At 26.5% G+C, this 24,728-nt stretch overlaps 2 protein-coding genes and 1 long non-coding RNA gene across 16 annotated transcripts; 1 reads left to right on the top strand and 2 right to left on the bottom strand.

Annotated features, from left to right (window-relative positions):
* Nucleotides 1-981: 981 nt before the first annotated feature.
* On the bottom strand, nt 982-22,044 carry LOC551073 (single-stranded DNA-binding protein 3). Of its 6 annotated transcripts, none has more exons than XM_016915004.2 (15): nt 21,650-22,044; nt 20,658-20,820; nt 19,507-19,579; nt 19,353-19,414; nt 19,140-19,224; nt 19,009-19,050; nt 18,690-18,776; nt 16,019-16,126; nt 15,218-15,292; nt 15,078-15,126; nt 14,299-14,328; nt 13,025-13,236; nt 12,752-12,922; nt 12,410-12,610; nt 982-5,501 (listed from the first exon to the last, which is right to left on the bottom strand). In XM_016915004.2, the coding sequence occupies exons 2-15, from the start codon at nt 20,711-20,713 to the stop codon at nt 5,397-5,399; spliced, it is 1,356 nt and encodes a 451-aa protein (XP_016770493.1). In that variant the 5' UTR covers nt 20,714-20,820; nt 21,650-22,044; the 3' UTR covers nt 982-5,396. The 6 variants fall into 6 exon arrangements, with proteins under 6 accessions (XP_016770493.1, XP_016770492.1, XP_006566627.1 ...); XM_016915003.2 differs by having other exon boundaries at nt 1,203-5,501; nt 21,552-21,687; XM_006566565.3 differs by lacking the exons at nt 982-5,501; nt 21,650-22,044 and adding an exon at nt 9,667-10,987 and having other exon boundaries at nt 20,658-20,801.
* On the top strand, nt 20,137-24,608 carry LOC726781 (ubiquitin-like-conjugating enzyme ATG10). Of its 9 annotated transcripts, none has more exons than XM_006566579.3 (6): nt 20,818-20,950; nt 23,239-23,354; nt 23,465-23,474; nt 23,577-23,690; nt 24,191-24,359; nt 24,432-24,604. In XM_006566579.3, the coding sequence occupies exons 2-6, from the start codon at nt 23,259-23,261 to the stop codon at nt 24,520-24,522; spliced, it is 480 nt and encodes a 159-aa protein (XP_006566642.1). In that variant the 5' UTR covers nt 20,818-20,950; nt 23,239-23,258; the 3' UTR covers nt 24,523-24,604. The 9 variants fall into 9 exon arrangements, with proteins under 9 accessions (XP_006566634.1, XP_006566642.1, XP_006566633.1 ...); XM_016915007.2 differs by lacking the exon at nt 20,818-20,950 and adding an exon at nt 21,583-21,737 and having other exon boundaries at nt 23,239-23,362; nt 23,580-23,690; nt 24,432-24,605; XM_006566578.3 differs by lacking the exon at nt 20,818-20,950 and adding an exon at nt 21,583-21,737 and having other exon boundaries at nt 23,239-23,362.
* LOC113219129 lies at nt 23,570-24,156 on the bottom strand. The gene is made up of 2 exons (XR_003305779.1): nt 23,846-24,156; nt 23,570-23,738 (listed from the first exon to the last, which is right to left on the bottom strand). It is a non-coding gene; the product is annotated as an uncharacterized LOC113219129 (long non-coding RNA).
* Nucleotides 24,609-24,728: the final 120 nt, after the last annotated feature.

Here is a 24,728-nt window from a genome sequence, read left to right as displayed (position 1 = left end):
TCTACATTATTTAAATTTAGCAATAATGAAAAATAAAAATGAATTTTCTATGAAACATTTAGATGTTCTTAATGATACTTTATAATATGTAGATTATGCATTTGAAAAAATTAAATTTAAATTTAAATGTTCTTATGATATCAGTGAACGTCAGATTTACCGTTGAAAGCGTTGCAGGTCATTGATTCATGATGTATGTATGTAATATAAATAATATTTTTGATACGTTTTGAAAAATTGCCAACAATGATCTAATATTTATATCAGCTCCAGAAAGGAATACATAATTAATTGGTAGTCTAAAAGAAAATTTTTTATTGCATCATCTGGACATCATATTTAACCTTTAAAGAATGATGGAAATTAATCGACAGCATAATAAAATAATTTAATAGTAATAATAAATTTTACTATTATTTTTTCGTATTTTATTTTAATTATGTGCAATTACAATGTTGTAAATAGATATTTATCTTCTTAAAAATGATTAATATACGATATTATTTAATATGTATATTATACGTATATATCATATATATATATGTATATTCTATAATATCTATCTAATATATTCTATAATATTATGTCACAGATAGAAATATAATTAAATGTATAACAAATAACTTACCCATAAATAAAAGAAGCGACAAACATTCTTGAATCTTGAATCGAGCGAATAACATCAGCATGAGCGACATCTTCTTCTATGCTAGTGCATAGATAACAATATAACCTAATAGAGGCGGGAGGTATTTATGATACGAAAAATAAATTTCAACAAGAATTTAGTAGGATAGACATTTATTCCATTATTTTATTGGTATTACTTACTACTTGAATGCTATTCATAATAGGTATCTATAATTATGTCGATAATTATGCGTGAATTTAAAGAATACTTGAGGTCAGCCGCAAGATGTACAACCTGTGTCAGTGTTACAATCGTCATATAGGTAAATAATTATAGAACGAAATTTAAGCTTTTTTTATTTCTTAATGCAATATTCATTAAGGGGAGTGGGGATAATGGCGGCTTTAATTCGTTTCTTTTATATAACCTAATTTTTCCCTTTTATAATTTACACACGATCGATCCTTTTCTTTTTATCACGACTAGGATATTCTCCATATTTTTTTTTTTTTTTCGTTTCGATATATCAATTTAAAAATTTCTCGACCACTGTTTTCCTGCCAATCTAATATTTTTTTTTTTTTTTTTTTACGAATTTCTAATTATCTTACGAAATCATATAATACGAGGTACGCGCGAGATACCATTCCCTTTCTTTTTTTTTTTTCTTCATACTTCCTCCCTAATCACAAGAGTTATAAACTCTATACGTTTTTTTTAAACAATATACAAATATCTTATCCTTATCCTCAGTATATCGATTAAATTCGTAATCTGTTTACAATCAATTATGCGCTAAAAGACGATCAAATACAAACTATGTACTGCTTTCGTCTAAAAGTTTTTGGTCTATTCTTAACGCAATATTCCTTCTACATTCTTTTTACATCTTCTTTAATCGAAATACTTATCTACTTCATAGAAAAAAATGTTACCATTTTGTTGGATGAAATCATTTTGAACTTCGAACGAAATAAGAGAAAAAAAAAAAAAAGAAAAAAAAATCAAAGAGCGTGTAAATTTTCGCGAACACATGATTCCTAGAAAAAAATTAAATATACATTGTAAATAAACGTGAAATCTTCTTAATATAATTTAAATATTCATATTTGAACGCATTATTAATCTTTAAATTCGGGTAAAGATATTACGATATCTCATCATTAATAATTATTATTCTGAAATTTCTTCATCAAGGTATAATAAATAAACATAAGAAATTTACCTGAATTTAAAAATTTCTTAACGATAAAAAATGGACGTTAACATTTTTTTTGACGTTTCACATAATTAGCAGGAATACCGTAATTCTACTGTATAGGTTATTTTTAATCCGAATTGCACTCGACATTTTATACAACTTATACATTTACATTTAATTGCGCCGAAATAGTATACACAAGTGTGTATATATACACGCCGCCATTCCCAGATCCGAGGCACTAATCAGAAAAATAAATGTAAAACTTACATAGATTAATGAATTTTCATTATCTTTTGGACGAGGTATGTTCGCATTTTATCATGATTCTACAACGATCAGAATTATTTCATCGGACAAGAAGAATCAGATTTCAAACAACAAGGTAATAATCTCGTTTCAACTTGTTATTTAATTACATTTATATTTATCCGTTGTGTAATTAGTCGCTTTAACGCAGAAAAACCGTATCCGCGTGCACTGCTTCTTAAAAAACACATACTTGATACCAACTGTACGCGACCAAAAAATGAACTCCTTTATACGTTAAATGATTAACCTTTCGTTTCAATTCAATTTGAGGATAACACGATTATTTGCGAAATATTGAAAAAAATTTCGAACAAAGAAATCGAATGTATAGGGATAAAAAGAGAAAAAAGATTCTTTTAACACTGGCAGTTATGCATAAACTTGTCTTTTTATCTTTAATCGATAAATGACGATCGTCTCGAATGAAAATTCGTTTAATGTGTACTATCAACGCACACTGGCCGGATTCCCACCACAGCGGATTAAATCCTAGGGGGAGATATAATAATAATAATAATAATAATAATATGTTCTTAAGAACCGTCTCGTCAGGTTCCCTTCCTTCGGACACAAATAATAATAATAAAAGTGAACTCTCGCGAATTCCCTAGTAACCAAGTGTCCGATATTTTTTTTCTTTTTCTCGAAATAATTTTTTTATTGCAGCCTTTCAGTAGTACTGTGCGCTTCTCCAGTTAAATAAAAACTGATCCACTGTATACAACACAATCGAGATTGCAACGTCTTGAATATTAACAATGCCCGTGAAGTCCTTTTTAAACGCAAATGTACCGAAGTGAACAACGTTATCGATCGATCGAATCAATGCAATATTATTTCGATTTACTTTTTTTATTATTCGACGTGATATCACGTGTTCTCGTTATATTTTTCCACTATGCACTATACACAACATTGAACGATTGATATACGTAATATACCTCGTTCCTTACTCCCTCTTGTAAATAAATTAAGAACCCACTTTTTCTTTGTCTTGTCCCACACGATAATATCGATACCATTGACCACTCTAACACCGGCATCTATCGGGACCCCTTTAAAATTGCATTCTTTGTATTGACAGAAAAAAGCACATATGTAGGCGTTGCGTTCTCTGTGGATCTTCTCGGGTATATGTATCATAACTTCATGGAAGATATTGATGCTTTTTTCTCGGAAGGAATAGCCGACAGATTGACTGTAGAATGATGCCACAATGACAAGTACAGCTATTATATTACCAATGCTCGCAAATCACTGCGCTGACGTACAATCTTGCGCAAGACCGATCGATTTCGCGCGATCGAAATAATTCGTGATTTGAAAAAAATGAAAATTTATTAATTATCCGTGAAAGATATATATAAATATTTTCGATATATATACATACATATATTTCCTTGATTCCTTCAAAGCACACGATGCTGAAATTTTCGAAAAGAAAAAGGAAGAAAGATTCAATTTCGAAATAATAAATTTTATTTTTAAAATATAATACTGAAATTATTATTTACAAATCGATCGATCTCGTTTCGAAAATCATTTCATGAAAGGCGCATGCGAAAAGTTTCGATCGTTTTAATGGAAACATCGAAAATCTTATTTCGTCGATACGTAAAATCCATATTTTTATTAACATTATTTGGAATCAATAGAGCACGTTTCGTTTCATTTGATAAAATTGTTTTCTGTATATATACTAAGTAATACATATACATGGACAAAAGCGATGTTCTTTCGAGTGTACATTGAATCTGTGTATTACAATTGATTATTGCTCTTTTCTTAAAATAATAAATTTACCGTATTATTGGAAGTATATTATATTTTCATTGTCTTATCACAGTTATTATTTTTTTATTTTTATTTTTTTTTTTTTATTAATTTTACATATACATTTGAAACTATTCGCTGTGCACGATTGAAGGACGATTGAGGGAAACCGATGAAACGTTACGCGAGTATACGATCTATGGAGATATTTTAAAATCGAATGATTCACAAAAGAAGGTAGACAGAAAAGGAAGAAATACGACTGCTACTCTCATTTACAAAAACATTATATATATATATATATATATATATATTATTTAAATTGTTTTCCAAAGTGTACAAAAATAATATAAAATTTTCTTTTTAATTTAGTGCAAAATAAGAAAGCATTTGTTTTATTACTTTATTTTGTCTTTTATTCTAGAGAAGAAAATCAAGATTTCCAAGAGAGTAGAAGACGAGAGGTATATAAGAGTATACAAGGATAATTATCGTTCAATGGTAAAAAGAAATATGACAGGTTAGCATGTATTTACAACAATGAGCATTCTTCGCGCGAATTCTTCGATATAATATCAAATTCTCAAATATTTTAAATGATTAATTATTAATAATAATAATAATAATAATAATAATAATAAATGATTAATTATTTAAAATAAAAAATATTTACGATTACAAATTTGAAATAAAAATTTAAACGTAATTTTTATATATATATATATGTATGTATGTATATATATATATATATATATATAAATAATACTTATATATCATATCAAATTTATGCACAATTTTTTTTTTCTTTTTTAACTATAACATCTTTTTCTACATATTAAAATCTTGATTATTTCCTTTAAGCGATACCAGATGTCACTCGAAGGAAATATTTCGAGTCCATTTGCAAAGCAAATATCATCGTTCGACGACGATTCGAGATGATCGTGTATACGTGTATATTGTTTATAAGAATGTACGTCAACGCAAAATTACGAAAGATTTTTTTTTTTTTTTTGCGAAAGTGTTTTTTGAAAATTCGATAATTCTTACTTTAAAACGGTTATGTCCTTTTCGTTACCCGAAGAGGATGAAGAAATCATGGGACGCCATAACCCCATCACTTCGCAAGGGAGTAAAAACTTCTTCAATTTCTACATTATTCTTGTGCATTATTTTTTTCTTTTTTTAAGGAGCTTAACCTTCTTCTCTTTCCTTGCACTTTGAAAAAAAAAAATTTCCCTCTATCTCTGCACATACTGTTTAATGATTCGAAGTTGAAAGAGGATGGATTAATGAGGTTAGGAATGAGATTACAAGAAATACAAGTGCAGTGAGGAGGAGACTTTTCGGATTTAAGGAGACGGGAGAGAAAGAGAGAAAGAGAAAGAGAGAAAGAGAGAGAAAGGGAGGAATTGATTTTTGTGATCTGTTTTTCTTAAAACATTAGTTTGGTCTCGGGGCCCAACGACTCGTGAAAAGTTATTGTATGTAATAATCAGGATGATCTGAATCCTTTTCAAACCTCTTCGCCTCTTCCTGCATGCTCTCCTTGATCTTGAGTATGGCCGCTGACTCAGTCTGATCCTGCGAATCAACCAACACCAGGCGTTGCGGTTACACGTAAGAGGATAGGCAAGTTCACCATTAGGCGATACCTTGCCCATTTTGTTTTGGATTTTCGTTTCAGCGTTTGAATCAGCGAACTGAGAAAATTTTCTTTTTACATATAAAATAAAATATTTAAACCTTTCATTTTTTTTTTTTTTTTAAGTATTCTTTGAAAATATGAATATAACGACGTAATAATAATAATAACATTTGATAATTTTTTTCTAGATTCTTAATACGAAAAAATGGAATATAATTTATTTAATCAAGTTCATTATTCAAGCGTTTGAAAAAATTTAATTTAATAACGTTAAGGATATTACAAAAAATAAATAAATAAACAAAAAATAAAAATTTATGCGATGAGGAAAAAACATATCGCAGTTCGCTGATCCCAAGTAAACTCTCGGAGAAAAAACGCTGATATACTGCGCAAAGTGATTACGCAGCGCGGTGACGGTGCGTCGTGAAGGGGCTGGGCTTGTGAAACGCAAAACTTAAAGAGAGGATACATATATGAAAGAACTAGGAAGAAACTTGGTTGATTTGGTTGGAAACCGCGAGTGAAGAAGAGAGAATTGTGGTTCCACATCTCCAGGGCGCTCTGACCCACAACACATGGACGTTATGTAAAAAGCCCGTATCGAGCAAAAAAAAGCAGAACAAAAACAAAAAAAAAAAAATAAAATAAAATAAAATAAACAAATAAACAAGTAAAATAAATAAATAAAAAAATAAAAAAAAAATGGACATAAACAAAAATTTTGCGCATTTAGTGTGCGCCGCCTGCCCCCCACTCACGCACACCTCACCGGGAAAACCAACAATGAAAAATTCTTCGTTAAAGATTAAGAAAAATTTGTATCAAAGAAACTCGACGTGTCATTCCTCACGGGTTCTTAAAATAATTTTTTTTTTTTTTTTTCACTCTAATTATTCAAAGTTTTTTTTTCTTTTTTTTTTTTAAAATCATTTGAATCGTTTCTCGATACGATCTCGCAATCCACCAATCGCTTTGCGCTCACGCATCCATGTGCTACAGGTCAGTACAGGCTAGTACTATATACAGCTATCAGATTTCACTGTTTTTTGTATATACCTTGACAACGATTTCTGTTCAATGGAAAGATACTAAAAGTCGGACAGAGAAAAAGAAGAAAAAAAGAATATCGAATATTTGTCATTTTCATTAAAATTGTTAAAAAAAAAAAAAAAGTATATCACAAACATTGTGTTCCACAATATACAAGCATTCTTTTGCTATGTTTCGTTTCATAATTATTAGATACCTGAGAAGAAATTGATCGAAATTGCAACGAAATCGTGATTTATATAAATATACAATATATATATATATATATATATGTGCTCCATATGTTAGTTTCTCAGTTTATTTGTTTCTAATTACTCAAGCAAGTGTTGTCAATGTTAATATTAGTGGCAAACTTGTATAACGTATGTAGATCATGTTGAAGCAACGTTAAAAACAGATATTTCAATTGCACATATATTTGCTGTGAAAGCAACGAATGTTAACGTTTTTTTTTTTTGATCGTGTATGTTAGAACAAATACCGCACAGATTATGATTGGAAAAAAAAAAAAAAGAAAAAAGAAAAAAGAAAAAAAAAGAAAAAAAAAGGATAAAAGAAACATGTAAAAATAACTAAAAAATTGTATAGAATGAATATAGCGCTTATAGAGCTTGCTGTGAAGTTCGACTAATGTGAAGACATCAAGGATATAACGATAAGCGATCAAGCGAAAAATATTCGCTCGATCGGTAACAATGCAATGTGAAACACAAGTGACATGTGATTACCAATATATCTCAGACAAAGATTAAAATCAATTTGGTCGCGGTAAGAAAAAAAGAAAAATAAAGTGTGAATATATGAAAACAGATAGTCATATATAAATATTCTAGTAGCCAGCACCCTGCGGATTTGAACGCAAATAAAAAAGAAAAACGCAGTATTCTCAGTGTAACAGGTTTACATTTATTGTCTCGATCTCCCCTGCTTTAGGCATATATTAATAAATGTAATGTTCATTGCCATTCATTTATGTGGCTTACAACGTGGGGCTGTATTAAAAGTAAATCGACGTAATTCTTTGAAAAGTATTATATCATGATGCGCTTCGCGTCACATATATATATATATATGTATATATATTCATATATTATACATATGCACATATTCGATCGAAGCACGCTCTATCGAAATTCTCTCGAAACTTTTTAAATAGCGCACGACGACAAGTCGTGTTACAAACAAACGAAAAGGCTACTACTGTTCTTATCATCGTTAACAATTCCACGTTTATTTTTTTATTTTGGCTTATACTCGTCGTAATAAACGAACTTCGAATATTCTTCACCGCGCGTATACTATCCATCAACGTTTTTCGTCTCTATGAACAACAGACTAAAATGAACATTTCTTCATACACCGAAAAATTCGACGCACCAATTAGACGTGTAATTAAAGTTTACAAGCGGCTATCTTTCGTTGTATATATGTATATATGTGTGTGTGCTTCCTTTTTTTTTCCCCAATTAAAAGTACGCACATCATTGGCACGGTGAATACCCCGGAACAACGGCAAGCAGCAGTCATATCTCAACGACGATATTTTTTATAAAAAAATATCGGAAGTTAAAATAATAAAACAGTCTTCTTCACTACAAAAGTCCCTAACTTTTTCGACTCTTTTGACTTTGAATCCGAGAAAATAAATTGCAAAAAATAATATGCACAAGCATGTAAATACGACTAGTGTTTACCGACTGTTTCATGTCTAAGATAAGAACTTTAAAAGTCTTTCCTTCCATCGAGTATATATAACTACACAATTTCGTGTTATTTGAAAAAACAAAGTATATATATCTCATAAGTGTGTGTATATATATATATATAAGTATATATATCTCATTCTTATCGATATTATTTCTTATCGTCACATTTTTCTTTCTTAAAAATATAATATCATAAATATTAAAAATATCGTATTTCTAATTATATACATATACATATATATATATATATATGTATGTATAAAATATATATATGTATATATAAAAGAGAAAATATACATAAAACTAAAAGTAATAATAATAAGAGTATAATGGTTAGATGTAATATATAATGCTAATAAAAATTAAACTCTCTCTCTCTCGAGAAGTCACAATAATAATATGTAGAGAAAAAAAAAAAAAAAAAAAAAAACTATTTAATCGTCCTCGAGAACATAGTCGATCTTGCCGATGCTCTCAGAGCATGCACTTGCAGCAATTGGCGCTCTCTCTCTCTCCCTCCCTCTCTCTCCCTCTCTCTCGCTCTCTCTCTTTCTCTCTTCTTTTATATTGTTTTACATAATTCGATCAATACCTTTCTTCTTGTTATAATTTAAGTTAATTTAAACACATAACTAACAGCAGCACAACATAGTCCGGTACTGACCTATAACCATTACGGACGGATGGATTCCGGGAGGTTCGCTCGATATATGTGTTTTCTCCATTATCGGCCCGTATATTTCTTTCTCTTTCCTTGTATCTTTGTCACACTCATTCACAGTAGGTTCAGTACTTACACCGTCTATGACTCTTATTCCATACAAAAATAATTACGTTATATATATATCGTTTATTGCTACGCATACGTTATATATATAACATTTTTTTTCTTTATACGTTTTTTGCCCAAGTACTTTTATTTTAAGTTAATCGCAACGCCATTTTCTTCGCAATACTCGCCGATGCAGCATAATATAGTTCAAAATAGAATATTCGATACATTAAGTTTTCATTAAGAAGAATAAAGAATTTATTATCGATAAAATTTTTTCGATATCGATTCGAATTAATTTCTTCTTAGTAGGAACTAATTTGTAATTATTTGAATATTTGATGTTTAAGAAATATTATGAATTGAAACGAATAATAGAAAAAAAAATATATATATATATATACATATATATATATATACAGCGCAAAGTTAAAATATATGTGAAATCTAAGTCGATAATAAAAAATCATCATTTTTTAAAACGATATATTCGATCATAAAATTGCATGACTAGATTTGTATGCATTATTATATTCAAGATATCGGTATTTTGCATTCAAATATATGATGATTACTTATATATTTTTTTTTTTCAAACAAGGCACTAGCGGAAACGATCCGTTAATTTTAATTAGTTATGTATACTTGTGCGAAGTATTGCGATGTTAATGGCTGCGAATAGATGGTGCGCAAACTTGCTTTTCTATCGATAAAGTGAATTCTGAGCAAACAGTGGAGGGACTCGATCTGATTTCGGCTAATTTAATCACCTCATTACAGAGTTTCAATAATTCATTCGAAATTTGAATTTAATAAAGAATATTTAAATAAATAAAATTCGTACTAAAAACTCGAAACTTAGTTCGAACATTTAAAAATTATTTGATCAAAAGTAAAAATTTGCAAAATCTCGCAAAATTCTTTTTTTTTTTTTTTTTTTTTTTTTCAAGAATTATCACACCTTACCTGTTACGAACTCAATATAGTATATATTGTTTTTTCTTTTTAACTTAATACTGATTCGAATCCTAACTCTATAATGGGATGAAAAATAAGCCAGTCAGCTAGCGATGAGCTAGCGGTGCAATTAAAAATGAAAAAAAAGATAATAGATAAAAAGAATTAAAGAATTAAAAAAAATAATAATAATAATAATAATTATAAAGAAGAAAAATAAGAATTATATAGAAAAAAGAATTATATAGAAATCGATTAACAATTATGCGATTGATAATCACAGTAGTTCGTGTTTTTCAGGCACCTTTACTTACAAGCTAATGTTCAAATAAATATAAATAAATGTTGAGGTTGACACAAGTCGATAAAAAAGATATCGCCTTGTCGATAATAGAGTGTATATAGAAATAATCTTATTTAAAAATAAAAAATAAAATAAAATAAAATATAAAAAAAATATAGAGAAAAAGAATAATAAAATTTTAGTCTGCAACCTTGTGAGTATTTAGCAAGAAAAGCATATATATATATAATATATATATATACTTTTAAATATTCATATAGTATATTTTGCGCGCGCGCATGTTATAAATGATTCAAATATAGTTTCGTAATAATAGCGTAATGAGCACTTAAATGCTAACCTAACTAATTAGGAGCGATTAATTAACGGACGCAAATCGAAATGCGTCGACACGAATGTATATTTTTTTCCTTTTCGTTTTCTTTTCGTTCTATATCTTGCCACGAATGAATAATCGTGCTTGAGCCATTGACGAAACCGTTACGAACCGCGGACCACGTGACGATTGCACGTGCACATAAAACTCAGGGTTTGTGTATGATCCTTTTCCACATTGCGTGATTAACCGGGAAATCTACAGCATCTACGAACTCGGGGCTGGATCCAAGGTGACTTGATTTTTTAAAAAAACTGTCGGGAATACAGAAGGCGCACGTGCGAGATTACTGATTATTCTTTTAATTCAGAATCCTACTCACACAATCCGAAATAATAACGTAAGATTAAAAAAGAATACCGCTTGTACGCGTTTCGTTAAATAAATCGATTATTTTGTACTATACGATTGTACATTATGCGATTTCCCGTAAGGCGTATCATACTTGAAAAAGACACGATCATGTGGATTCAAAAGAATTCTAAATTTCAAATAATTGAAAATATTTAACTATATGGATTACAAGAGGAAATTTTGAAACGACTACGTATGTAAATATATCACGCTAATAATATTGCGCGACTTTTTATATAATCACTATGAAAATGTATTACTATTTATGTATATAAATTATATTTATGAATTTTCTTGTATTTTTTTAATAAAAATTATATGAAGAATATTATATTTATATATTTAATCAAATCAATAAATTATCAATTATGTAATTTCTTGTGAAAATTAAATTTATATCTGTTATTATATTTTACGATTAAAAAGAAAATTATTAAAATTATATTCATTTAATATACAAATGTTATAAATTATATAAATTAAAAATCATGTTGATTTGAAAATCTTTGTTACTATATACGATACACCTTATGGAATACCTTTTATATTATATTATGAAAGTTGATTCATATTCTTCTGTAGATATATAAAATGGGTAAAAAATTTCTTGAAACATTTTATCGTAGAAGGCATTGATTTTATACCTTTTAATTTTATTCATAAATAAATTAATATAATTTATTTATAAATTATTTATAATTTTTATAAAGAGATAAATTTTTTAAATGCTTCATGACTTTTATACCCATTTTATGTTTTCATCATTAGGCATACTGTTAGTATGATAATAGTTAGACACAATCTGAGCCAAACACTTGTAACATTAGATGCAAGGTAATATAAATTAAATATCCCAAAAAGCCTAAATGATTAAATAAGGGCTTCGAATTTTTGTCAAATGTTGATATTTTTTTTAGATTAAGCATTTACCAGATGATTGGAATAAGCTTTAGGATAAACCCTCTAAATATAATAAGACCCAAATTATTTTAAGAGAATAATTAACTAATTGACGCATTGATCAAAGCATCTGAATCTGTTAATTGCTGAATAATTAGGAGAAAAATCAGTTATAATATGGACTTATATGTAAAATTAAAAATCTCAATATTGAATCAATATTGTTTTTAATTGATTTTAATTTTAATTTATTATTATTTATTATTATTTCACCAAAATATTATTTATTATAATTTAAGAAATAATATAAATAAAATTATGCAAAATAAATATATTATATAAATGATAACATATTAGTCCATACTAACACGTCGAGTGACTGTCATAAAGAGTCGTTACGAAAAACGTTTCCTAATACTTACATTTTCTCCAGGACCTCCAAAACCACCCAGATTATAGTCACCCATTCCACTTCCACTATCTTCTCGTGGTGTTCCAGGGCCACCATTAGCTGGACTATTTTTCATTCCATCAAGGCCGTCACCATTTAGAACAGGACCCATTGTATTTGGACCCATAGGACCCATTGGACCACCTTCTGGTCCACCACTCATTGGAAAATCCTGATAAAATAAATATATTATTATATTTTTATATATTTCATTAGTAGATAAATATATAAAAAATGAGCAAGATATTTATTTTATAATAAAATAATTATTAATTATTTCACAACAAATCAAAATGATATAAAAATTACTTACTCCAGGCATATTTCCTCCAGGTACAGGTTTCATCATGGTGTACATATTTTCACCACCGCTATTACTACTATCTTGTGGGCTGGGCATAATTGGTGTACCTGGACCGGGAGGACCTGTTGAACCAGGTGGTCCTCCATAATTACCCGGTGATGATGACGAATAATTCATCGGCTGTAATACAAAAAAAAAAAAAAAAAAATTATATTTCATAATTTCAAAAAATTAAGAAAAAACATCAACAAACTTTTTTAATATGAACAAATAATATCATACCGTAGATGTATTAGGTTGCCACTGTTGTCTACCACCTGGTCCAGCCATACTCATTGGTGGCATACCAGGACCTCCAGGACCTCCTGGACCTAAACTACTATTAGGAGGTGGCCCTCTCATTCCAGGTCCGTAACTTCCTGGTCCCATTGGACCCATTCCTGGTCCTCGTGGAGGATTCATTCTTGGATTCATAGGATTCATGCCTGGAGGAGCTAGTAATAAAAACAATTTTTGATGCATTTTTTTAAAGACACAAATATTAATACTGTTCTAGTTTTATGTTAATACTAAATGCTAATTGTGATTTTTTGGACTAACGGCAAATCATGTAAATGAAAATATTTTAATATGATAAAAATTACTTTTATTTTTTTTATTCTTTCGTCTTCTTTTTTTATAATTAAAAAATTTGAATCATGCTTTGCCGAAGTCGTATGTAATAGTAAAGCGAGTGGATGGCATGCTAAATTGATAATTTGCATCTACACAAATTAATAAAATAACAAAGCTCATGCAAAGGATAAAGAACAGCATTACTTTTGAATAATTTTTAAACATTTGAGCTTTTAAAAATTTAACAATGAAAAGATAAAATAGTGCAATATATATTAAATATATGACAAACAAGACAATCATTCAAATGATATATAATATCACAGCAATATTTATGTAAAAAATTAAAATATAAAAAAATTATTTAATACTATAAAATTATTTTATAATTAATAATGTGCATATAAATCAAAAAATGATATTTTTAAGCCATATAAAATTTGTTTTTTTTTTTTTTTTAAATTTATGAGTCTATAATTTTAAATGAAAGTAAGTTATTATATTACAATTCTTAGTATATGTTAAATTTATGCTTATACAATGATTTATAATGACGACAAAAGACATTTTGTTAGCCACAAGATTATTGCATTATGTATAGTGAAAAATTATGTTATATGTTAAAATATCTATGTCTTTGCGCTTTTAAAAACGTAAATATATATATGTATATTTATGTTAATTTTATATATATAAAATTTTTATAATCCGAGTATCTTTTATAAAAACTGTTCTCATAGCAAAGTTAAACATATTTTTAATATGTTAAATTGATATATTGAGTGCAAGATTGGATGAGCATATATTGCACAAAGAAACAAAGCTAGTGCAATTATTTGTAAACAGTGAGAACAGAAACTTTAAAACGAGCAGGAGAAAAAATAAAAGTTAGGCTTGACTAAGTCATGTGAGTGTGATTTGGTTGCTGGGTTGCTTCCTACCTTGCCACCCTACAAATTCTCCAGCTTCGCCTGAGGAACACAAGAGCACATATTAGTACGGCAGGTAGGTAAGGTCAGGTTGATGGCGGTAAGGTCTAGTTACTTTGCGGTCGCATAGTGAATAAAATTAAGGAAAAATAGATTATTTTAATATTATGAAAATATATTATTATAAAATATACCGATATATTTCATTTTATACAAAGATTTTTAAGTTTACTTTTTTAATTTTAAATTTTTATTACTAATTTATGTTAAATTTTATTTTTAATATTATTATTTGTATGATTATAGAATTATATTATTTATATGTACATATGATATTTTATATCTCGTATTTTATAAATGAGAAAATAAAGAAAATTATAAATAATAAATAAAAAAATATATTTATTTTTGAAATAAAAAGTTTTTTAAATAATTACGATAATTATAAAAAATTTTATATATAAATGATTAACTATAATTATTATTAAGATTTTTAACTTAATTTAATTGATGTTAATATATTAAATTTATATATTTTGTTACATAGAATCATAAATAAATATATGCTAATTACAATAATTTGATTTGAAAACTATACCACTGCATGTAACTAGACAATTCAAAAACCAATCCACTCCACATCACAGCAATCCAATCCACTTTTAATAATTACTGATTTATTTATTGCTGTGTGGTTTTTGGTATGCATGCGTCTATGCCATTCTCCTCTCGCAATTATTATCAATGCCAGAAAAAAAATCAATGAATCTAGCATATAATTGAGCCCTTACCTTGCCTTGTTGGATCCATACTATTTGGCATCATTGGTTGTCCAGGAGGCTAAATAAAAATAACAATATATTAATAATTATTTTGAATTGAAATTTAATGTAATTTAATAACTATATTAATAAAATATAGTTATACTTACCCCATTAAAATCATTTCCCATTTGTGGCATACGTACACCAGGTCTTGGTCCAGCAGGATATCGAGGACCCATAAACTGTAACAAGTCAGAAATTCATACATTAAGTAAATCTAATAAAATTATATAAATAGAATTTCAAAATATATTACAACTATTTTATATCACAAAACTGACACACCAGACAGCCACAACAAGCAGTGATCACATAATAGGCCATATAATAAATGCATTTTGATGGAAACTCATCACAATGCACTTTATAAATATGTGTTATATTAATGTGCAAATAGGATTACAAACAATAAAGGATTATAACAAAGAACAAAACAAATCAAAATCATAATGTGCATTTATCTTAAAATAAGCTCATCAAAAACAAAAATGATAATTTAATTTTTTTTATACAATACAATGTTAAGAAATTCTTTTTTCTTACCTTAAAATTTTTGTTGTTATCCTTATTCAAAATATTTTATTTTTTTTTTTTTTTACATTTAAAAAATGTAATGTTGTTTCAATCAATTTAATATATTTATCATATTTATTATGCAAAAAAATTTAGAAAATTTGTGCTTTGAACGATATAGTTATATGTGTCCACTTTTATAAATCCTATTTGTGTATTCTATATAGTACTATATTTAAAAGAATGATAGGTTGAAAATTGTACAATAGAAATAATTTTGGTAGGAAAAGAAGCAATTTCGAGCAAACAGTCATAGGTACATGATGATATGGTGTAATGAGAGTGGATTGAATGATTCTCCATGAGTGATAGTGTATGTGTCAAATGAGGCTTACCTGAGTGGACATCATCTGCGAGTGTGGGGGCGGGGGTGGCTGGGGGTGCTGGGGGGATGGCTGTGATGAGGGGTGTGTGGGCGGAGATGGTCGCATTGTCGAGTTGTTCTGCAACAAGCAACGCAAACGACAGACATGTAGCAACACTGCGATCCAGGCAACAGCTAGACTAGAAGGCTTGGGTATGATTGTGTTAATACTATATTGGTCAGCATCTTAAAAATCTAGAAGTTATAATTACGAAAATATAATATAATGATAAATATTGTTTTTGACGTAAATTCATCCATATTAATATTATTTCGTAATTACGACTTAGTACGCGAAATAAAATCTAGCACTGAATGCATAGAGACTTCACTTTGAAATTAAATTTTTAATAAGAAAATAAAAAATAAAAAAATATTTTTTACTTGAGAATACATACAAATGTTTCAAAGTGAAATTATGTTATTTCTATCTGAACTTATATTTTGATACCTTAAAATGATGACTTAATAGATAATAAATGTTCAAACAAGCAATGAATGCATGACTAGAATTTTTTTTTACCTACTTATTGTAAATAAAATTATAAGCGGTCAACGAGAATATATTTTTCTCGTAAAATGATTATATCTATTTATTTTAAAAATATAATACTTTTAATTCCTAAATATATTCCTTTCATGATATATATGTATATGTATATACATATATTGATATATATATATTGATAAATATAAATTTATACGGTCGTTTAAATTCGTAGACCGCTTTTATTGAATGCTAGACTACTATCTAAGCAGGCTTTTATTTTAAATATATTAGAAATCCTAAGAAGTGTGGCCTTAGCTGACATTCACATATAATACTTTATACAATGTTATGTAAGTATTAAAAATTCCAAAAAAAAGAAAAAAAAAAAAAAGAAAAAAGAAAAAAGAAAATAAAAGAAAAATTGCTTAAAGATATAATAATTATATATTGAGTTATTATTCTAAAAATAAATACAACCTTCCATTTAATGAACTCAGATTTAAAATTAAAGTAAAATAAAAATATTGTAAATATTAATTTAAAAAAATAAAAAAATAAATATATTTTATAAATATATTTCAAAATATATTTTTAACAATATATTATTTTAAAATATTTGTAAATTTCTTGTACAAAATTGAAGTCAGCAGAAGGTATAACACTATTAATTATAAACTTACTAATAAAATTATTAGAACTAAAACTATTTTCTAATATTTATACAAAATTTTTTCTGATATATTTTTGAAATCTGCTTTATGCAGAGAGGAGATCAGAAAGTGAAAATGGTAGAGGAACGCACATACAAGTGTTAGATACATAGCAGAGAGAAAATAAGTACATAGATACAGTATAGACAAGCATGGTATGAGAATTTTATCCAAATGTACACTTGTTTCAAAACTAATGTATGTTTCAATGACATTGTGTACATTTATAGGAATTAGATGAATGAAATTACATACAAGTATTATACGTAAAAACATTAACAGTATTAATAATATTTGATTATACACGAATTGAATAAAGCACAAGAGATTTCATATAAGTAATATATGTTATGTGTACAAAATTATTTAAATAATTATATATAACTTTATTTGTGATCTTATAGATACTAAATTGTAATTATATATTACGTATTATATGTTTGTTATGTTATATATTATTATTGCATATATTAATTATTTATTATATTTATTAATGATTTAGTTAAAGATTATTTAAATTAAATATAGTATATATAACAATCAATATAAATTAATATATTGATTATAATAAAAATATATTATATAATAATAATAACAATTAATAACAATCTATAACTTTTCAAAAATTTTTCATTTCTTATATCTTTTTTATTTATACACAAAGAAAATATTAAAAGCTTTGAATCAAGTGTATAATTATAATGCATGAAAATTGAAACTAGGCATAACAATGGTAACAGATATTTATATATATTTATGTATATACATATAAATACTTGTGATGTGTTTATATACAGTTAATATATCTAATTTCTTTATAATAAAAATTGTAAAAAATTATATTAAAATATATATATACTATACTATACTACTAGTATATATATACTAATATATATTTTTGTTTTTAAAATTAGAAAATTAATTATTTAGTAATTTTTTTTTATAATTTATCTCTTAAATTATATTATTACATATATATAAATTGTGTATGATAAAAATGTTTTTATTTTTTTTTTATTTCTCCTCTTCTTAATATATATATATATATGTACGTGTATACGCACACATAAACATAAAAGGCATGTTTAACAATAATTCATTAATTATGTATGTACATCATAATGAAAAAAATTGAAAGTTCATTAATAAATTTTTTTTAATAAGAAAATGTAGCTAATAAATGATAACGTCTGTTATCAAAAATAGATACTTATATAAATCTTTTTGCTCATATATTTAAGAAAAACATAGACATAATAGTTCATTAACAAATATGTATAAATGAACACACATACATAAATGAACATATATAAAATGAACATATGCAAATAAACATAAATAAGTTAAATACTTTTTAAATTTTCAAATATAAATTATTTATTTGAAATGAAATTAAATAAAATAAAATTGTTTAATATTATAAAGTTACAAAAAAAACTTACTGGAAAGAAAGCAGGAGGCATTGGACCACCAGGCATTCCATCATTGGGAGGCATTTGTCCTATAGGAGAAGGAGCTGGACCAGCATTCTGTAATCATTTGATAATTATCTACCAGTCAAATATTTAATTCATAATTAAGAATATCAACTTAATATTATTTCTACATGCAAATTCTAATATTAATATCTATTATTTATATGCTATTAAATTTTAAGATTAATTGGAAATATATGAAATTAAATCATGTTAAAATATTAATAAATAAACACTAAAATTAAATAATATATAATAAATATTAATAAATATTAATGTAACTCACATGAGCAATGCCATTAACACCATAACCACTGTTTACAAAACCCTGATGACAAAAAAAGAATTTATTGTAAATTTTTAAATATTTATAATAAATGTATAATTTTATTAAATTACAAAATTTACTATACTAACATAATCATGAAATGCTTTGGCTTCACTGCTATGTTCACAGGAATCCCGTCGTTCCGGTGCTGCTGAATACAGATCCCAGAATACACTAAAATATATTAAATAGATTATTCATTTATTAATTCAAATTATAACTTTCTGAAGGAATTTAATATTTTTATATAGAAGATTATTTTATTTTTTTTAATAAAATATAAAACATTATATAATGCTTACCACCACCAAGAATGTAAAAATCCAGGTGGTTCGCCAAGAGTGATATTTTTTTCCCATCGTATCTATATAATAAAATAAAATATAAGTATAGCAACAATATATAATAATTTTTGTCAGGTTTCATTGAATTTTAAAAATAATTTTGAATAATTACCTCTGATAAAAATGTCTGTGCTGCTTTCTGTGCTCCAACGTGCAATAAATATTCATATACATATAAGGCTAACCTGAAATATCATAAATAATTCTCAAATAAATATAAAATTAAATTTAAATTTTATTTTATATTTTAAAAAAATGATATAAAATAGTAAATATTTTATTTTTTTAAATATTTGAATTGAATTACAAAATTTATAAAAATACAATAAATTTATATATATTTAAAAATTTTTAAATAAAATATTTACGTATGTTACAATAATGTTATAATATTTTAATGAAATATATACATACAAATATGTATATATTTAAGAGAAAAGTTTTAATATATTTATTATTATTTATATTTTATTATATTATATTATATTATTATATTATATTATTATTTTATTTATATTTATTATTATATTTAATAAATAAGGTATAATAAATTTTTTAAGTATAATAAATTTAATTTCGTGTATTCAATGAATACAATATTTCGATCAAAAAAAAGAGAAAAGTTAAATTGTTAATATAAAAAAAATCTTATTTTCTATATTTATTATATAAACAAAACAATTCAATCTTGCAAAGTGTTATTATATTAATTTTGCATAAATTATATACATCTTGGTTGCAAACGATAAAAACATGGCGTCCAATGCTTTGCCAGACAAGTAACTCTAGTGAGTCATAGCATATAGTTCAATCAAATTTACGAGAAAGTAAAAGATAAACAAGACTAAACAGGTAAACAATACGATTTATGAAGTTTTATATAAAGTAATTTTATAAAATCAAAATTTTACAATGATTCTTTAAAATTAAAATTAAATCAACTATAATTTTAGCTTCTTTATAAATTATAAGAAATTTTATGGAAATATGCATTAAATATTTCTATTTTAATTTATATTAGGTACAATTTTTTTATTTTCATAATAAAATTCATGAATATAAAGTTCATGAATATTATAATCGATAAATTAAAATTATTTGACAAATTCGATTCTCTTTCGTACTAACTAATACCTATACGCACGCTTGGTATAAAGAAAAAAAATGGAGTCACTGGTCGATCAATCGGCAAATTTTTTCTTTAACAAGTTCTATCTTTTTCAACATAAAAATATATATATTATTATACAAAATAATACGTACTTTTCTCTTGCTTGAGAATCGGAGGGCACCGTGGACCCCTTCCCCTTCGCGTACATCCTCGAAGACTGTCAATTTTTCCAGTGTAAACAGAACCACAGTTTCGTTCCACAGATAGTAATGTCCGACACCGTCGTTAGTTCCGCTCGACGGGGAAAAGGAAGAACTTGAGAGAATATTACAATTTAATGCCGGCAGAGGGCGAGGTATCGCCGATATGTGTGAGTGTACTCTCTAAGTAGAGCGGTGATTGTTAACATCGAGGCCGTAGAAAGAAGCGCACTTGTATAAAAGAAGTAAAGTTAAAGAATAGAACCTAATATTATCTTATTATTACTTTATCTGTTTTTAAATATTTAAAGTATATCTAAAATAATATGCGGTGTACACAAAAAAAATTAAATGTAGCCATAAAGATTTTTAACTTTTTAAAGAAATATCAGGAAAATGTACACTTGTTTTAAACAAAAAAAAAAAAAAAAACAAAAAAAAAAGAAAGAAAGAAAATAATCAAAATGAAGAATTACAATAATGTCCACTTAATTATCACTTGAATGTTGATTTTTCCTACTAATTTTCAAATTGCTTTACGAAGCCAATGTTCGTATTATCTTTGATTCGTGATCAGCGTTATCTTATAATAAGATTCTTAATCAAATTAAGAAAAATAAAATTTTTATATCGTTCACTTTATAATTTGTTAATTAAACTTTTAAAATATTTTTCAATAAATTTTATATTATATTTTCATCACTTATATTTATATTTTAATAAATTTAAATTATATGAATAAATATAAATATATAATACATCGTATAATAATTACTAAAATTTTGCTTTCTAAAGAATCAAAAAAATTCAAAAGAGACAATAATCGACAATTCTTAAAACACCTACCATCCCAAATAACTGTCCGTGATACAGATCCAAGCGTACAACAGTTAAGCGGACATTACTGTATTTTCTATCAGTCACACGTCACGAACACGTCGTACCAGTGCTGCGGCCAGACAGACAGATAAACTCGCATTTCACCTCGTCAAGTTCACTTTAACGACACGTCGATTCCACAACTTTTGATGCGTACGTCTACGACTTAACACACGTTCTGTATAGACAATTGTTTCTATTTTACTCTTTTTTTCTTGTTCTATCACACCTACCTATCCGGTAGTGAACGAGAACGAAGCACAGTGTCACTTTTACACACATGTATTAGATACAAGTGAACTTATTTTTATATAAACACGCACAAGTTTGGAGTGTTTCATACACGATATGCGCACAGTTCTCATACACAAATACATAATACCGAAAGCACTACCATCTCCTTCGTTCTTATTCTAACTATTCGTCTTTGTCTTGTCTGTGGGTCATAAAAGCTGCGCACGCACCTTTGCTTTTCACATCAGGACCGTACATAAATTAGGTCCTATTAATCTATTTTATTACTTTAGATTTTATATTTTCTCATTTTCATTTGGCTCAATTCAATAAATTGTAGTTTTACTAATTTTATTATTATTTTAATTAGTTTCTTTTTTTATATCTTATATTAATTTAATATATTTAAAACTAAAATTTTCCATGCAATATTTTTTAATAATATTAAAAAATAAATATATCTATTTTAAAATTAAAAGATTTTCTTTTTTTATCATTAATATAAAAGAATTATAAAATATTTTTATAAAAAAAAATATGTATTGTTTGTCAAAAATATTTTGCATAAATTAGTAATATAAAAATAGATAAGATATTGCACCTATTATTTTTACATTCCTGGTTGCAACTCTATGTGCTATTGGATGCCGATCGTTGCATGTGAGGTACTATATATATATATATAGTGCAAGCGACAGTATACACGCTATCGGCGCATGTAACTATAGCGGGAATAACCGAACATAACCGAATATTCTCGAACATTGCCGATGCAAAATAGCCGACAATTGACTGAGCGTCGAGGGGTCGGACAGAAAAGAGACAAGCCATTCCTTTGGGTGTACAGCTTCCCCTTTCTCAACTTTATCATGAAATTAACATATTATTGACTTTTATAAAAAAAAGGTTTACAAGTTTATCCATTTTATATATTTTTATTTCAAAATGTTTTTCTTTTTAAGAAAAAATGAAAGTAATAATGAAACATTTTTATTCGTTTTATGTATTGAATTAGTTTGAGATTTTTTTTTAGTAATTATAATATATATATATATATATATATATATATATATATATAGAGAGAGAGAGAGAGAGAGAGAGAGAGTTTTAAAATGAAATTTATTTTTAATTTTAAAACTTCTATTGAATAATTTTTGTTTTTCACAAAATTAAAAATCTTAATTTATTTTTTATTTTTATCTTTTATTAATATATAAATATCATATGTATATATAATTATATTTTGTATACAAAATAATTTATGTGTGTAATGTATTATACATATGTGTATGTAATGCATAAGAATATCTGTAATGATGCATGGTATTAATTAATATTTTAATCAAATTTTTAATTTTTTTATTATGTGAATTGTACATGTCGATGGATTTCATTTATTACAAAGGATATGAATGTTTAGGAGTGATCTGAGAATAATGGATGGTCCAGGTACGATCACATGGGAGGAATTTCTCGGAGATGCTGAAAAATTCGTACAAATGTCGAATTATATATCTGACGGATGGGATCTTCGAGGTAATAAGGTGGCTGTTATTTTTTAATTTTTGAAATCTCCAAGAAATATAGTGTAAGGGTGTAAAGAATTTTTTTAAAAATTTATACGAATATTTATACATAATTTGTAGAATATACCAGGTGAAGTATACGTTGTTCGCCGACAGAAACAATACATTTACAATAATTCAAATAATTATACGGCATTGGAAAATAACGATCTCAATTTTATGTTGAAAAAAGAAGATCCATTCGAAGCCACTTGTCCCATCGAGAGACCATTAATTACGGAACATCATGTACTATGGTCGATGAGTTATAGCGTTCCAGTGCTTTATTTTAATGGATGGAAATCAGGTGAATGCATCCTATTCATTTGAATCATATAAATATCTTAGAAAGATTCTAGAAAGAGAAAGAGATTAACAGTTTGCGATTCATTTTTTAATAATATTTCGTGAATGTCGTTAATTTTATAAAATCTATTCAACAAAATATGAAATGTCTATTACAATCGTCCTCTGATCACCACTAGACCTTAATCTGATGTGTACAGCCTGTTGAAAATGACAGGCGACGTAATGCTGATTGTTCCTTCGATTGTAGCGTATCTCGAACTAGGCTAAGAAGTCGGCAAAGAGATCAGAGTAACTGAAGGAGAGAAATACGAGAAACAAAGGAAATCTGTTTTGCGGCAATACATGCATTTTTCAGTATTTTGTATTTTCAAATGAATTTATTTGCTAAAATTATTTATGATCTAATTTGAATAACTTTCAAATGTTATTTTTTATATAAATAATTTTTCATGATTTTTTTTTTACACAATTATGTTTATATATAATTAATTTCTACAGATTTTCCGGGTATTAATTCAATATCAATGGAAGAAGCGCAATCCTTTGTTTGTGATAGAGAATTGAAGTACAAAGATTTATCTCAAGCAATACATCCTATATTAGGTACACCTTTTTTATATTTGCATCCTTGTATGTCTCATGAACTTCTACAAATAACCAGCAAAAGGTAAAATATGTAAATGGATAAAAATATTTATTTTGTAAATCGAAATCAATAAATTGACTTTTTTTATTTTAGTAAAAATAAGTTAGTCAGTTGGCTCAGTACCGTTGCTCCTGCTGCTCTTAATCTTAAACTACGTCCCGAATATTATCAATTAACTATTTAATGTATAAATTTTAAAATATCAAATAATTAAATTGTAATATATTGTGTAACTTTAAAAAAAAAAACTGTCTGTACTGAATAAAATTATACGATAAAAATATTCTTTTTTTTAATAAGAAATAATCTTATTCAATACTCTTATATTTTATTAATCAATTAATTAATTTTATTCTTAACTTATTATAATTATTCATATAATTCAAAATT

The sequence above is a fragment of the Apis mellifera genome, linkage group LG11 (assembly GCF_003254395.2).
Source record: "Apis mellifera strain DH4 linkage group LG11, Amel_HAv3.1, whole genome shotgun sequence".
NCBI lineage: Eukaryota > Metazoa > Arthropoda > Insecta > Hymenoptera > Apidae > Apis > Apis mellifera.
This window is presented reverse-complemented; position numbering and strand designations above follow the sequence as displayed.